Below are 16,529 nucleotides of genomic sequence, written 5' to 3' on the forward strand. Positions count from 1 at the left end.
TGCACAGACTTTAAATGTCTCAAGTTTGTTCTCCGGCACACACGCACACACACACACACACACACACACACACACACACACACACACACACACACACACACACACACACACACACACACACACACACACACACACACACACACACACACACACACACACACACACACACACACACACACACACACACACACACACACACACACACACACACACACACACACACACAAGCCTTAATACTTGAGGTTAGTATGCATAAAGTTGAGTGTTGCAAACAGGAGTATAATGTCAAAAAGAGTCTGCCAATGACAGCTGACGTGAGTTTTTCGGTGTAATCTATGGTCGGACTGCTTTGAGCCAATACCCCCCCCCCCCCACACACACACACACACACCAATAAATCAACACATTACCTCAACTTCTCCTTCTACTATCAACTGTGGTATGGATACAATACCTGATTCCGTATGCTTTTGCAGCTTACGTAACCATTATGCAAGATGCTAAGTCTTCAAGGTCGGACCTCATTACTGCTGAAGGCCCTTCATATTAATCTGTCTTTAAAATGTTTGAAGTTCATCTGAGGCTTTAGATGTGTCTGCCAATGATTGGGGGGTGTAGGGGGGTGGTTGTATTTGGAGCACACACTCAAAGTTGCTCATTGTTGCAAGTGAGCCAGAAAGCCCTCATTAAATTCAAAAACAGAGGAAAAATAGGTGGTGAAAGATGATACACATATTAGTGCTTGTGCTAATTTTCATATCCTAAAAAGTCCCAAGAAGTAATGCTTTTTCAAATGTAATGCTTGTCACTTCCACAAAAAATATAAACACGTGATAAAATACTTGTTTCCATTAACTACAAAGGCTTATAAACTTCAACTGAATCAAGCTGTGCTTTGTTGAAATAAGTTGCGTAATCAAAAGCATCAAGTGTGGAAGTCAACACAAAATTTGTTTTGACAGTTTCTCAACGGAGTTTGGCATTTTGGTTCCTTTTAGAAAACAAGATAAATTGCAACCACAATATACTGAAGTAAACATCACGTTTGTTGTCAGAATGTGATAGAACGGATTGTTCTCTGCGGCATGCTGGCAAAGGACTAAGCTGGTTGAAAATTGTGTAACTTGGTTAAATTGTGAGTGTATGTGTAGTTGTTTTTTCCCCTGCTGATTTTATGGAGGTGCATTTTATTACAGTACTGCATACTTACCCCTAATCTAGGCCAGACCAAAGGCAATGTATGTAACCACATTGTAAATATTGTTTTATCCCTATACAGTGTATGATAAATCATTATAGCAAGCACAAATACGTACCCTGAAGCAAATGGTTGCCATTTTTACTATATAAATCACTTAAAGAGACATTTTCCTGTAGAACGGAGAATCTGAGATTTTGGCAGAGCATGGTGAGGTGAAACGGCGTGTTTCGTGTCATTTAGCGGATCTATTCTGCTTTCCGCAGGACACTGTTTATCTGAACACAATGCCCACATTGTCATGACACGGACCTGGATTAAAATGGGATTACAAATATCCCTTTAAAGTGGACATAATATGCTTATGTTCGGGTTTATACTTGGTATTTTTCGTGCCTACTAGAACATTTTAACATGCTTTAATGTAACAAAACAACAACATTATCTGTATTCACCCTCTGTCTGAAACACTCCTGTCTGTCCCCCCTCCTGAAAAAGTCCAGTCTTCTCTGATTGGTCAGCGTTTCCAGGTTTTTTTGCATCTGCGAGTGTTTTGATACTTTCACAGTATTCATATAGTACCTCGACCTGCTTTATAATAAAGTGAATTAAAAATACAGGACCCTTAATCTACTGTCAAAATTAAATTAGTACAAATTAACAAAGATGCAAAAACTCTACACGACCAGTTATTTCCAGCTGCCATTTTCTTTGCAATGGAATGGGTGGTATGGTAATTGCATTTCGAACCCTAACAGCTTATTTTCTTCACATAATACTTTACATTTGCATGACCTCCCATACTGGAGCTTGATAACCTCACATTTTACAACCAATGATAAGCCTGATACCGCTGAATTGCTTTCTCATTAGGTTATGTAACCTGTGTGTGGAGAACAGGGGTCCATAATTCTGCGGTTATTTCCCCCTGCGGCAGTGTCAGTGACAACCAAAAACAGGTGGACCCCATTAATTGTTACTTTGTGGCAGATACATGTACAAACATGCACACACCAACAGTGCTGGCTGACAAGTGAGGGTGGTCACTAATTACAAGCAGATGTGAACCTTGAGGAGGTTCCAGGTCAGTAAAAGCAATCTATTACATGCATGCATGAAGCCAACCTGTAAAAGACAAACAAAAGTGTTGAAAAATACTATTGCATTCCTCTGGATCAGTGTTGTGGCACAGAAACTTTGCTCAAGGGTCATTGAAAGCCAGCAGCAACACAAAAGGGAATGAAAACAAACCAAAAGCACGATGTTAGGCATTTTGGAATGTTCCTTTACTGTCTGTGTTCACCGTAAGTGATCTCTTCCTGGGCCTCTGGTACCTTCCTGGAATATCACTACACACGTCATTCTTTGTGGAGTTTAAAGTTCATACAAAGCCAGCCAGCATCATTTTGCCATCACAGATTTATGAATCGGCACATGGTTGAAGAGAATGAAATGAAATGAGATGACCTAAGGCATCCATTGGTATCAATAATGTCATGCTAGCTTGTCTGGAAGAGTGCTGGATACTGCTCCAAAATTAGGCACATTTTTAGTGAGGCAATGCTTCATTGCATGTTGTAATGAATCTTCAGCCATTTGACTGTTCATTTGCACGTTCCCTAAAATTAGATTTAAATAAAAAAATAGAACCTTGCTTACATTATTGCAATATATCGATATGTATTGAATCCTAACCCCTGTATCATGATACGTAACCACAGAACCACAAATGTCAACCTCATGGCAGCCGTTAAGGAAACGATCAAAAGATCACCAAATACATTAAGCTTCATCAACTGGAAACTGCACAACACTGTATCCATCCAGATAGAGTTGAAATATTTCGCTGGATATGTGAAAACTCTGACCTACTGGTGGCACTGAATGAAAAGACAGGGGGATCAGCAAACTAAGTATGGTTCATTATCTAGGAACCACCAATCTCTGCACAGAATTCCAGGGCCATCCGTGGAGAGTCGTTTAGATATTTCAATCTGGATCCCCCACTTTCACCATGAACAAGGCTCCCCAAGACACACATTGAAAGGTTTTAAATCACGGCTGTAAGCCTTGGTTTTGTTCCTATGTGATTTCCTTAGGGTCAAAACTCAATGGAGCCTTGCAAGATTTTCACCCTGTTCATTGCTCAAGCAAGTAGATTAACAGTTTTATAACGGATTGTTTTTCTTGATAAGGGGATTTGCATCATTTTCTCGATTTACCGCTGCCCGGGGTTGCAATAAGGATATTTTCAACAGCACTTGAAAGCAGCGTGTTTGTGTATGCATATATTACTTTGAGGAGTGGAGATTATTTTCTCTTGCTCTCTCTCCCATGTAACACATGCAGTCATAGTCACATATGACCAGATCGGGACCAATAATAGCACACTTTTGTCAATGCGTTGCCATGGCGCTCCGGGCCAATACAGCTCACACCTCTCTTTCTACTATATGGAATATTGAGTGGGGAAGGAGTTGCTGTGTTGTTTATTATTGGCTACTGTTTATTATGGCATGGTGCAGTCAATGAGTTATCGTAGACAATAGTGACCCAGAGTGACTTTGAAACACAATCGTATATACATGCTTTAACTGTGGTGTTGTATGTTATTAACAATGTAAAAGAAGGTAAGAATTATTCACCTTGAATTGGAAATGATTCATGCAGTGCACCACAGCAACAAGTGTCCCCTGTGTGTGTGTGTGTGTGTGTGTTCCAGGTGCGTTACCATAGTAATATTCCTCTCACTTCCTGGCCCTTTTCATTTTCTATGTATGCGTTGCCACAGAAACGGACATATTTCTATGCCCGTGGCTTTTTGCGCCATTGTCCCTTCGTCTAAAATAGAACAGAAACCACATGCTGCAGTGCACCGTATGTCCAAATGGCATTAGTCATCTAACTGCATGGTGCCAGTCCAGTCAGCATAGTCATTAATCTTTCCAGAATAACAACTGTCAGATTTGAACACAAAGGAACAGCAGCAATGACAACAAGTGTTTAATCAGCCACAGTTTCTGAATACAGACATAGAAATCTCCCTTTTTACAATATGGGACCTTTAATAAATGGTTTACAACACCCATGACCTTCCCACCAAGTTGGCTTTGATGAACTCCACACTTCACCTATCACAATTTGCATTCTTTTACCCTACTTGTCCAATCCTTTTCACCCCTTCCTTCTCGCAAAGCATATTCATGATTTATCGTGGTTTATTTCTGGTAATGCACAATTGCGTTAAGTGAAACAAACTGGCAGAAAACACCATTTGTTAAAGTTGGGATTATCTGATTAGATCTGCTCAGCCATTCCAGCAAATAACATCTGTGGGGGTTCAATAGTTCTAATAAATGCAGAGGAAAACAGACAATGGCAGTTGTGTAAAGGCTACCAGATATATTTCAGAGACAGGCGTTAGGAGTTAAAGGAGTCTGGCAGTAGATCCATTGCAGATTCGTCTCCATACAGGCTGTTCAAACAGTGTTACGTCTCACTAAGCGTCCACGTCATACTGAGGTTTGAGATAATCAATGTTTTGGTTTTATGTTCCAAAGGAATTCAGTGTGACGGTGCGCTTTCGCTTGACACTTGTGAGATGAGCGGTCCGCGTGAGCAGTGAATGAATGAGCGGATGGATTTTGAATGTGATCTCATTAACCTCGATGGGTTGGAGTATAACATTAGGTTATGATTGATAATGTCATCAGTGTTTGCTTTGTGGCTCATTCATTTCACTGATACAACCAAACAAATTAGCATTTATTATTAACTACTTTTAGGCCTGTAGTTTGAACACAACTGATCTTCATTAGCCACAGAGTCAGGCACTAAAAAGAGTAATGCAGGGATCCAGAGTCACTTTTTTCACTAGGAGCACTGTGGCCCCAACTGAAAATTTTGAGGCGCAACCAGAAATTTTATTAGCGCAACCAGAAATTTAAGGGGCACACATGGTATATCAATAATAGATGCAGAAATTACAATTAGCTGCTTCAAATTCAGTGTCACATTTTTAACATACTCTTTTGAAGTTGCAACATAAAAGGTAAACCGACAGCACCACCACTGTCATCACAGTACAATATTAAAAAAATATACCATACATTCAGAATAAGGTGTGTGACGAGACGATAGAAGAAATTGAGTCCACGAGAACGAGACGCAATGAGATTTTAACACAATTTTAAAATTTCAGTATTTTCTTTACAGGGGGCTTGGTTTTAGCAGAGAGCTGTGGTGGTGCTGCAGGTGTCTTTGCATAGTACTTGTGTTAGCTGCGGTGTAGCCTCGGCCCGGGAGCTGCCGACAGACAACAGTGACAGTCAGGTCTCTGCCTCTGACACTGTGATTAGCTGTGGGAGCTCACGTGTAACAGGTTTGTGTTACGGTGCTGACGGCATTTTCTTCTTACACTGCTTACATATTGTTCCTGTCTTATCTGTCACTCTGTTGCTGTTTAGCCTCTTACATATTGATATGGCGATACATCTGGTGCGCATGTGCGACTAGATGTAAAATTCAGTCGCAACTATGCAACTATGCAACTATTTAGTCGTAGTCTGGAGCCCTGTCATGAAATTGAGTTGTGGTCATATAGACAAAAAGTCCAACCACTGCACTTGACCATGCTGATGTAAAAAAATTACAGGTTAAAGGTCCCATATTGTAAAAAGTGAGATTCCCACGTCTTTTTTTTATTATGAAGCAGGTTGAGGTGCTACATAAATACTGTGAAAGTGTCAAAACTCTGAATCCACAGAGATATGCACACAGCACATATTCAGAATCTGTGCCTTTACAGTTGTGATGTCACAACTATACAATATATAGGTAGAAAGTGCTGGTACAGTGATGTTACAGTCATTCCCTGGCTGCAATGATGGTTCAGAGACGCCAAGAATGCAGATGCAGAACACCCGGAAATGCTGACCAATCAGAGCAGATTGAGCTTTTTCAGGAGGGGGTCTATTAAAGTGACAGGCGCTTGTTTCAGAAAGAAGGTCATTACAGATATATTCAGACAGACAGTATGAGAAAAATAATGTATTTTCTGATCATTAAAGCATGTGAACATGTCCTAGCAGAAATCCAAAATCTAAGTATGAACCTGCAAATGAGCATAATATGTCCCTTTTAAGGAATCTAAATCCGAAATTAACATCTAACTTTCGACAAGACTCTACTTTGTCAAAAGTTAAACTGTGCGTGTTGGTTTTGCAACGTCTCGGTTTGTAAATTTGAATGGGCGTCCCTGCAGGTCACACAGGCTTTCAGCGCTTTGTCCAGCAGCGATACCAGGATTTAGCCCCTTCACTCTCCTGTCAGCATTCCATGGGTTTCATAGGTTGACACTTAAGAAGTGAAGCTCATCCATCCCCTTCAGAAATCCTGCTGGGCAGAACCAGCTCGACCGAAGAGAGGCCTCTTATTTAACTTTTCCAACTGTTTGTCTTTTCTTTTGCAGTGTGTGTGTGTGTGTGTGTCTGTACAGGCATGTTTGTGCACCCCCTCAAGCTGTGAGTGAGGTCAAGCGACAGTGAAAAGGGTTTCCTCAGCCAGCGATAAGGAATGGCATACACACAAACAGCTGTGCTGGATGAAATGCTCTATTAAAGGGGGCAACATGCAACTCCTGGACTCGTGACAGGCTCGTTTGCATGCGCGCACACTCAGGTGGCTCTCCAGGTTGCCTGTCCACATCTTGTTTTGCTTTCCCCCTCCCATGGCTGAATGATGGCTCTGATGCTTCACTGCACTGAGTGGGGTCAAATAACAGGAGAGTTGACAGCGGGAGGAAGGATTTCAAGAAAATATTGTTGATGGAGGCCACATCATCAAGTCCTCAACTCATTTTTCTAGAAGATGCATAGAACAGACATCATTCAAGAGGGCAACGTGATGAAATTATATTATTTCAGACATAAACTTGTGTAAAATGGTTTATCTCTGCTTGCAGCAGCGCAAGAATAAAGACCATCTAAACACAGACACATTAGCGTACACTTGTAAGCCCTCTGTCTGGATAAGGCATTAGACAGATTGCTCTTCCCCCTCTTTCTTAACCTCTCCCTCTTCCTGACCTCCTCTCTCAGTAGACACAGAGGAATGCATGACCAGAGATTCAGATGACTCAAATCTTCATCCAAGCCAAAGCGCTCTCTTGGTTTTCCAGCAATTTATTACAATTCACCTCAATTCAATTTCACCTTGATCACAGATTAAGCCAAAATCTACAAAGTAAACCTGACTGCGGTTGAAAAATGAGAGCGGTGACTCAGACTACTTTCTATATGCTCTGGCTCCATAGTAACATCTCCTCCTCCACATGTGCTATGCATTCCTAATGCTGCTTTACGTGTGTGGAAAGCATATTGAAAATCTATCAGTGCAAGGCCACTCCATGTCCTCACTTGCTCCTTTCCCCCCCCCCTTGGAACATGCTGCATCTGTTTATCTGTCTGTGTAAGCTTCTTCAATTAACATTTAGTTTGGCTGTTCTGTTCTGCTGTTGTAAAAGTAACATCCCGCACACGTGTTGTATTTGTCAGACTTTTCAGATTGGTTCTGTGCTTTTTCAGACTGTAATTGTTGGTGGTAAGACATGCCATCTAATATAATAAGACTCCCACGCTCATCATCTATGAGACTCAGTTAAAAACGTTTTTTTTTTCAAAAGCGTTTGATTACTCAAGAATGCAGAGGCCCAAGGGTTTACTCAGTTTCAAATGCAGCAAGTCCAGGGGAAACTTTTTTAAAGGTCCCATATTTTTGCTATTTTTCAGGTTCATACTTGTGGGTTTCTATTAAAACATGCTTGAATATTAAAAGAAAAACATGATTTTTCTCATACTGTCCGTCTGTAAAAAGTTTCCTTTTTACCGCCTGTCTCTTTAATAGTCCCCCTCCTGAAAAAGCCCAGTCTGCTCTGATTGGTCAGCATTTATGGGTCTTCCACATTTGCTCTCTCAGCATCTCTACACCATCATTACAGCCTGGGAATGAATGTAACGGCACTTTAGCGTCACTTTCTACATATATATATTATAGTTAAAGACATAAAAGGGACAGTTTCTGACAGAGGCTGTGTGTATTTCTCTGGGGATTGAGCGTTTTGATACTTTCACAGTATTTATATAGCAACTTGACCTGCTTAATAATAAAAAAGACATGGAAATCTCACTTTTTACAATACGGGACCTTTAAAAAGAAAAACAGTAGTGCGGTGGGGTTCATCATATAACATGAAAACCCTCATGTACATACTATTTATATGTTCTGATTTTCTTATCCTACTCTTTGTGTTAACTTGTGTCTGCCCCAGGGTGACTTCACTTGGAGCAGCCTGTCGGGGCGGAGCGTGCGTCTGACGCCAGTGGCCATCCAGAGCCTGTCGGAGCTGGAGAGGGCCAAGCTGCAGGAAGTAGCCTACACCCGTTTACACCAGGACTATGATCTAGGATGTCAGATAACCATGCCAAAAGGTGGGAGCATGCATGTGGGTTTCTTTACGCATATTGCAGACTGTTACATGATCTTTACGTTTGTTAGCTTTGGATGGGTGAGATTTCCGGCTTCAGCATATTTCAGATAGCATCAGCTTTTCAATTATGTGACTCTTAACTGTGACAAAACACACATGTGATTGACTCCAGAGCTGTTCCACTGTATGTTGCAAACCCAACTTATTTGATACTATTAACCAAGATTTGCTGTGTAAGCTGGCGCAGCTACTTTCAAGTGTCCCATTAAGTAAAGCCTCTGACCACATCCTCCTGTCATCCCTCAAGTCTATTTAAGGGAAGTCATGTATGGTCTATGTTTGGGGAAGTTGTGACAACACATACATTTAGATATAAACCAAACTTCACATTGGGATGGGGTGCTTCCTGTTTGACAGGGTATCTGTTGACCCCTCCTCGTAACGACACACAACTCCCTTTCCGCTGAGGCTGAGTGAAGCCACCCTACTAGTCACCATGTACACAATTAAAAAGTCCTAAATGTTGCAAAAGCAGGCTGTTTTTGCCCTTTTGGTCTTATCTTAAAGCTAAACAACTGTGTTTTGGTGTTGTAAACCAAACTGTTAAAGAGAATTAGGTTTTGGAAAATTACTGAATTAGAGGAATTAATCCAGAGTGCTGCACTGAAACTGGTTGAGCTGGTGGTTTTTTCCTATTGGGCCCGCCCATGCTAAAAATGTCTACATGCATCACAGTTTAAAGATAGAAAAATACACATAATCCCACTCAGTTGAAAGCAAACGTGGGGATGATATAGAAAGTTCTTCACAGTTCTTTTATCAGATTGAATACTGGAATGCACAACATATTTAAAAGTAGGATTTATATAGAGGGAAATTCTGTTTCCACTCAACATGTTAGTATAGACGATCAGTTTTAAAAGAGTACTCCAGTGATTTAATATTGAACTAGCTTCAGTATTTGAAATATTGGAAGCAGCAGAGGCTAAATTATACCGACTTTTACACCCTCAAAAAACACTGGATCATACATTTCCCATAACTCAATAGCATCTTTCTTTAGGTGTGTCTTTGAGCCAAAACTGAGACATCATCAGTGTTATTCTCTCAGACTTTAGAGCGCTCCCTTAGGAGCCACAGAAGACATTATACAGTTGTTTTCAATACTTCATGTAAAATTATATAACCAGCAGGCTGGCCAGACTTAATTAGGAAGAGAAAACCTGCCGTACTTGTTTTCAAATTTTCCTCACTTAAATATTTTTTACTGCTTTCCTGTCTTGTTAATAATTGTCTTGCTTTGCCACACCCTACTACAGTGCTGCAGTAGGGTGTGGCTACTCCACACACACATTCTGGGATAAGAGAAAGAAAATCCATTGGCTTGATTTAATTTCTTTAAATCGATCACAATTGTCTTGTGGCGCTAAGGGCGAGGCTTGGCATTAATACGGCTAATTCCCTGCAAATGCCACAAAAAAATCATAAGCATATGTGTGGACTGTGTGGTGAGACAAAGATAATTAAAATTTTGGTGATCTAAAGGTGAAGCCTGCATAAAACGATGTGACTGGCCTTTTCCCAGGTGTGCTCAAAAGTTGTTTTTGTCCTGCAAATGTAAACACAGATTTGATACACACTAGCTAAATGTGGGCTTGTTAGTTGGAGGTTGCTGTTTTGGGTTTTAAAAAACGGTTACATGCAGAAAGTGGAGCACTACATATACGTTCAGTCAGACTTATCTCTTTATAACCCAACTATATACTATACATATCTCTTTGACCCCCAGGCTGTGGTCCACTGGTTTAGATACCCTGGTTAGCTTGTTTTCAACCAGTGTTTGTCTGAACCCTTGTTCTTTGCCCCAACAGACTTCATAGTGCTGTGCTTTTTATCAAGACCTCAGCAAGTACTTTGGTTCAATCTAATGTTATCATACTTGACAGAAATGATGGCCATAACTGCTGTTATTAATGGTCACAAAGATACACATTATGCAGCATTTTTCCTTACACTATAGGAGTGGAGTGGCCGCCAAAGCAGCATTATAGTGCAGCTAGTGGATTATCCAGGGCCTTGCATTCCAGCTGAAGGTTAAACCTCTCCCCACCATGATTTAATACCTACTTGTCTGTGTTGCTTATGAATTCCAGAGCCCCTAACGGCCGCCATGTGCAAGCTAGGGGAATATTTCAACTTATGTGTAAGAGTTTTGTCTGAGTGCTATATCAGCACAGCTAATGTGGGCTTTTCAACCCTGCTGTTTCTCATATTTCTATGTGCCAGGGGTCATGTTTCTGGTGTTTCTTCAAGAACGAAAAACAGATTTAAGAGAGATAGACCCGACTGAGAGAGACAAAGAGGGATTGGACGAGTGTGCGATGAGACAGAAAAGAAGCAAAGGTTCATCGGACAGTTTCACAACTGGTTGGGAGTTGGACTGAGGAGTTTTGGAGGTTCGGGGGATTTCCGCACGGCTTTGAGAGCCATCTGTCAAAAATCCAAACCATTTCCTATCTCTGCTTCTCCCTTCTCACTCTCTTTCACTCTCCATCACAACATCTGCTTTCTTTCTCTCGCCCCATACCCCCTCCTCACTAATTTTTCTCTCATGCACCTTAAGATTTCTCTTCTTTTCCTTCGGACAACATGCTGCGGTTTGTCTTTACAGCTTGATGTCTTAAAAGAACACGCAAGTTCCTCATATATCACAATAGTGGCAATAAATTAGATTATCAAAGAGCAGCAGTGATGTTGAACTTGTTCGGATTTGTCAGAGACAGTTGGACCCATGGGGAAACTGAACCTGCTCCCTGACGTAACAGCCCACCACCGAGCGTGTTGTTGGGGCTGGATAAAATTTCCTGAATCCCGCAAGTGACTCATTCGATACAGCTGAAAGGAACATCTGGGGGTTCAAACTGAGGTTGAAAACAGCAGATCAAAGCAAAGACTCTTTGAACAAGTTCACGACCGTCTGATGTGTAAAATGGTTGGTTTTGGATACCAAGAATCCAAACAGCAGAGTGACCGAATGATGGCATTAAAAGCTGCTGAAGTTTCACAAACTGACATCCTGGCCCAAGACGAGAATCTGAGACTTTAAAGTTGCGTGTGCCACAGTTTCCAGATTTCCCTGGTCATTAATCAGCAAGTTCAGGAGTCATTCATCATGCTGACAGCTGACAAGTGGCTTCCCTCCTTTCAGAGCACTCCAGTCCAAAAACGGGATGTTAAGCGGACACATAAAAACATGTACGGCGTTGCAGTTCAATTTTTCTAAAACTAAAAAAAAAATATCCTTAACCCATATTAGCCAGTGTAGATAAACAATACAAGGTATTTAACCCTAAAAAAAATGGAGCAGCCGCGGGTAGTTACTGTTCACATGATGCTGTATCAAACAATCTAAAATAAAGTTTGAAAGGTAAATAGCTAGGACATTTATTCCTTTTTGCAACAAAAAGCTTCGATCTTGTCATCAATTCATACACCTGCAATGAGGTCATGATGGTATGCGACGTCCGGTGCAAACTGGCCTGACAACTTACGGTGTATGGCGATTATGGCCATGGGAGATCTTCCTGTATACATGAGACTGTATCGAATGATCTAAAATAAAAAACATAATAGCCAGAACATTAATTCTCTCTGCAGCAGTAAGTAAAGGCTTCTGTGTCTCCGCTCATCAAATTGAACGCTCGTGACATCATCACATTACATGATGTCGACCTTGGTTCAAACTGACTAAAAAATGTTTATACTTCAAACAACTTTGGGCATCAAGAAATATGTTCTTTATGTCCCTACATATAAAAAAATATTTTGGTTCAATATGTTGTGTGTTTATTTAGTAATTATATGAATGACAATTTCAATACTTTATTAATGATTATGGTTTAATGACTTTCATAACATTTTAGCTTAGGTTCTACATATTTAAGGGCATTTACTATATAGTATATACTATATACAGTATATACTATTCAATTCAATTAAATTTTATTTATAGTCCCAAATCATAACTAAAGTTATTTCAGGACTTCCTTCGTCCTGCTAACTCTGCATTCCGAACACGAGAACCTTTTTCTACTTGAACACTACTGATAAAGTCGCCGCAAAGAGTTATTTTTGTACCCTTTTGTTAAGAAAAAACGGAAGAAACTCCAGAAAGAGGCAGAAATATATAGGCAGAAAGGGCCAGTGCCAGTGCCCGGTATATTCAGACACCTGATATGAGAAAAACATTATCATTTGAACATTAAAGCATGTCAAAATTTTCTCGTATGAACCTGAAAATGGGCATCATATATCCCCTTTAATATGTTTTTCTGCTGGCTAATACCGTAGCTGAACCTGTCTGACTATTTCAGTTAAATGGATTTGAGTTCACAGACAGCTTTCCCCCCGTGGTTAATTTACGTCTGCATTCCTGACATAAGCTTATTAGATATAATAAGCGAGATAAAACACAGCATATATGTAAACCATTTGTTTCAGATGATTTATTTTCTTGTTTTCTTTCCGCTGCAGATGGACAGAAGAGGAAAAAGTCGTTGAGGAGGAAGTTGGACTCACTCGCTAAAGAAAAGAGTAAAGACAAAGGTACGCCGAATTCTTTGAACATGCACTCGTACACTTTGCCAGCTCGCAGGGTTTTCTCTCTAGATCTCTTATTTCAGTCTGTCTTTGTCACATCTCGCTCTCCCTGCCAGTAAAAAAGAGGGCCAGTCTGTGGTCTCCGCCCCCTCAGGCAGGTGAACAGCGAGGTTATAAAAACAAAGTTTCTGTTTACTGGGCTTTGACAGTTTATATTTAGCTTAAGTGGAGGGACTCCTTGTAAGGGGACTGGCTCTGAGAAGCAGTCACTGTGCTGCACTAAGCAAAGCATATTTGGCAGAAAGAGATTCTTACTCAAAGGAGCACAGTTGCAGAGAGGAGCCGATCCAAGGTCTAGTTTACAATAAATAGGATGGAAATGTCAAAAATACACAGTGCTGATTTTTGCCTGCAGTTTGCAGTGTTGCCACATAAATGACTAATGTGGTAGAAATGAGAACATAATGATAATTACTTCTAATGAATGCAGCCGCTTAAAGTAAAGCCACATAGAATGACTTAAGTAAATGAGCTAGACTAAGTGTTCATAAACATTAAGAAGGATCTGACTCCAAAAACTCAGTCAGTAATGAAAAAATAGTTTATATATAGTATATAGTATATGGTATATGAATATGTATATATACAGTAGTTTACTTATATTTTGGAGCAATACGTTTTAAAAATTGCACTTTTTGTCAGTGCTATCTATCTCACCCTTGTAATTAGCATTACTTACTGCTCTGATATGTATGAGAAAGTATGAGAAACAGCTGTTGAGTTTTATATTGGAGTGATGACGAGGCTGCTACAGTATGTCACAGCTGTGTTGTCTGGGGAAGAAAAAAGGCACTTGCCACCCGGAACCTGATATTGTCAATGGCAACATGCATTTTAGGACTGTGAGTTCTATATGTAACATTTATGTTCAGGGTAGAGCTCGGAGTCAGGGTGTAGGTGGGTTTCCCCTCCACTGCAGATGTACCTGTGGTCTCACCTGCCAAATGGATTTTAAGTAAAATTTTCTCCCAGGGTGCCTGAATACCAGCCCTGCATTTCACTTTGAAGCAGCCTTTCGCAAAAAGAGAAACCGAGAGAGAAGGAGAATGCTGGCTTCTTTGATGCAGCCACAGAAATCTGAGCTGCTGTGACCAGACCGCAGTCAAACTAGAATTGCAAATAAGGCTTTAAAAGTTATAATCTGCTTTGAGTACTCTACGGGGGAGTTTTTAATTGAGATTTACAACTCTTTTTTGCACTTTCATAGAATTGTCCTGTGATGGACTTACACATCCAGCTAGAACAAACATACTGCATGGACGTGAATAAGAAATTGTTAACAAAAAAAAAAGAGTGCTGAAAACCAAGACTGAAGCTGTAGGCCTGGAAAATGTAGATTTATGAAAATCTGACATGGCTTGATAAATGTGGTCTGGCTGTGGATGCCCTGTGAAGTTCTTTGCATTACGTTAGAGTACATTATTTGATCCAGGTTGTGTGTGTGTGTGTGTGTGTGTGTGTGTGTGTGTGTGTGTGTGTGTGTGTGTGTGTGTGTGTGTGTGTGTGTGTGTGTGTGTGTGTGTGTGTGTGTGTGTGTGTGTGTGTGTGTGTGTGTGTGTGCGCGCGCGCAAATGTGTGAGTGGGGGTTACATAAGCCTGGTTAACGCTGTGAGGCTGCAGAGCAAATTCATTGTGTCACAGTGTTAGTGGTCATGTTGTTCGTGAACACAGCTCTCCACTTGTGGTTGTGGAATGCCGAGCAGCTGGACTGATTTTTTTCCTCAGCTGTTGGCTCGGGCTTTGGGATTCTGCTTATTGGAATATATAGCCTGTGATGGACTAGTATGACATCATTTCTCCCTGAAGTGAGTGCGGTGATCTTCAAGAACTCGCACCCCCTACAATTTAAAAAGTCCCAAATGAATTGCTTTGGTTTTGCCTCACCAAATTCTTGTAAAAATGTGCTCAATTCAAAATGTTGCAACTTGCCAAAACAAACAGCATTCTGCCGCACATATTAAGAACAAATAGACACAAAGGGATAAGATCTAGCTGTTACATACATATGTCATTGCTGAGCAGCTTGAAAAAATGACCTACATGGAGGATAATGTGGATGAGAATAATCAAAGATGTGTTATTTTGGTTTAACGGCACTACAATTAGTGGTCTGTCATAGCCAGATTTTCCAGCTTTCTCTCTGTGATGTCTTATTTTGGAAAACAGATGTACTGTAGTTGTGCTATAAGACTTTTAACTGACATAGTAAACATGTGTTGTTGGGCTTTTATCGCAGAAGTAACACGTTTAATTGGAGATGTGTTTGATGTTCTCAGAGTAAACAAGCTATTTTTGGAAGTTGATCATTTTTCTTTATAGCTAACTCTGTGTGTCATCTTTTTGCCCTCATCCCCTTTCTTCCCTGCATTTATTTTCCTCCCTCTCCTCTGTTTCATCCCCCCAAGAATGCATGCCCCAGGCCTTCAGTATAGGGCTCTCCCAGGTCATCGCCAATGACAGAACACACAGGCAGCGACAGGACGGCTATCGTCAGGACCCTCCACAGCGTGAGGAACACAAGGACTCCTCCGACCTCGTCTCTTCCATTTTACAGGTCTATCAGTTTAACTTCCTCTCCTTGGGTTGAAATAATTTATTTTATTTAAGGGAAGATATCATCTTAATAGAATAAGAAAAATAGTCCTAATTGTAAGGAAAAGACAAATCTAACTCTTGGTCTCTCCTTCAGTTTGCCACCAAGCGGCCCTCCAATAAGGAGTTATCCAGCAGTAACTCCTCTTTGAGTTCAACATCGGAGACAGCCAATGAGTCAACGTCACCCAACACGCCTGAGGCTGCACCCCGAGCACGCAGGAGGGTGAGACAAAATAAGAAGTTTTAGCTTCAGACATGGGGATCAGGTGTTATTTGAACTTGTCTGAATGAAATGCACGATTATCCTGCAGGGAGGCATGTCAGTGGACTCGATCACAGACCTGGACGACAACCAGTCCCGTCTGCTCGAGGCTCTGCAGCTCTCTCTGCCGGCTGAAACGCCGAGTAAAAAGGAGAAGCACCGGGACAAAAGGCTGAGCCTCAATCCCATCTACCGTCAGGTGCCCCGGGTGGTCGACAGCTGCTGCCAGCACATTGAGAAGAACGGTGAGCAGCAACTTAACGACTGTCGCCAACATATATGTTCCTTCATCTTCTGTTACTGCTACGACAGGTGCTAGAGACAGCTAT

General features: G+C 41.0%; 1 protein-coding gene across 2 annotated transcripts in view; it reads left to right on the forward strand.

Moving 5' to 3' along the window:
- LOC310964943 (rho GTPase-activating protein 6-like) overlaps positions 1-16,529 on the forward strand; it is a gene marked incomplete at its 5' end in the record, with an annotated part of 73,554 nt that overhangs the window by 45,300 nt on the left and 11,725 nt on the right. For both annotated transcript variants that reach the window (XM_083938276.1, XM_083938277.1), the window contains 5 exons: positions 8,526-8,685; positions 13,218-13,289; positions 15,749-15,897; positions 16,033-16,161; positions 16,250-16,445. In XM_083938276.1, the coding sequence (XP_083794402.1) occupies positions 8,526-8,685; positions 13,218-13,289; positions 15,749-15,897; positions 16,033-16,161; positions 16,250-16,445 (706 nt within the window). The remainder of the gene's footprint in view (positions 1-8,525; positions 8,686-13,217; positions 13,290-15,748; positions 15,898-16,032; positions 16,162-16,249; positions 16,446-16,529) is intronic.

This window comes from Echiichthys vipera (assembly GCF_963691815.1).
Source record: "Echiichthys vipera genome assembly, chromosome: 23".
NCBI classification, from domain to species: Eukaryota; Metazoa; Chordata; class Actinopteri; order Perciformes; family Trachinidae; genus Echiichthys; species Echiichthys vipera.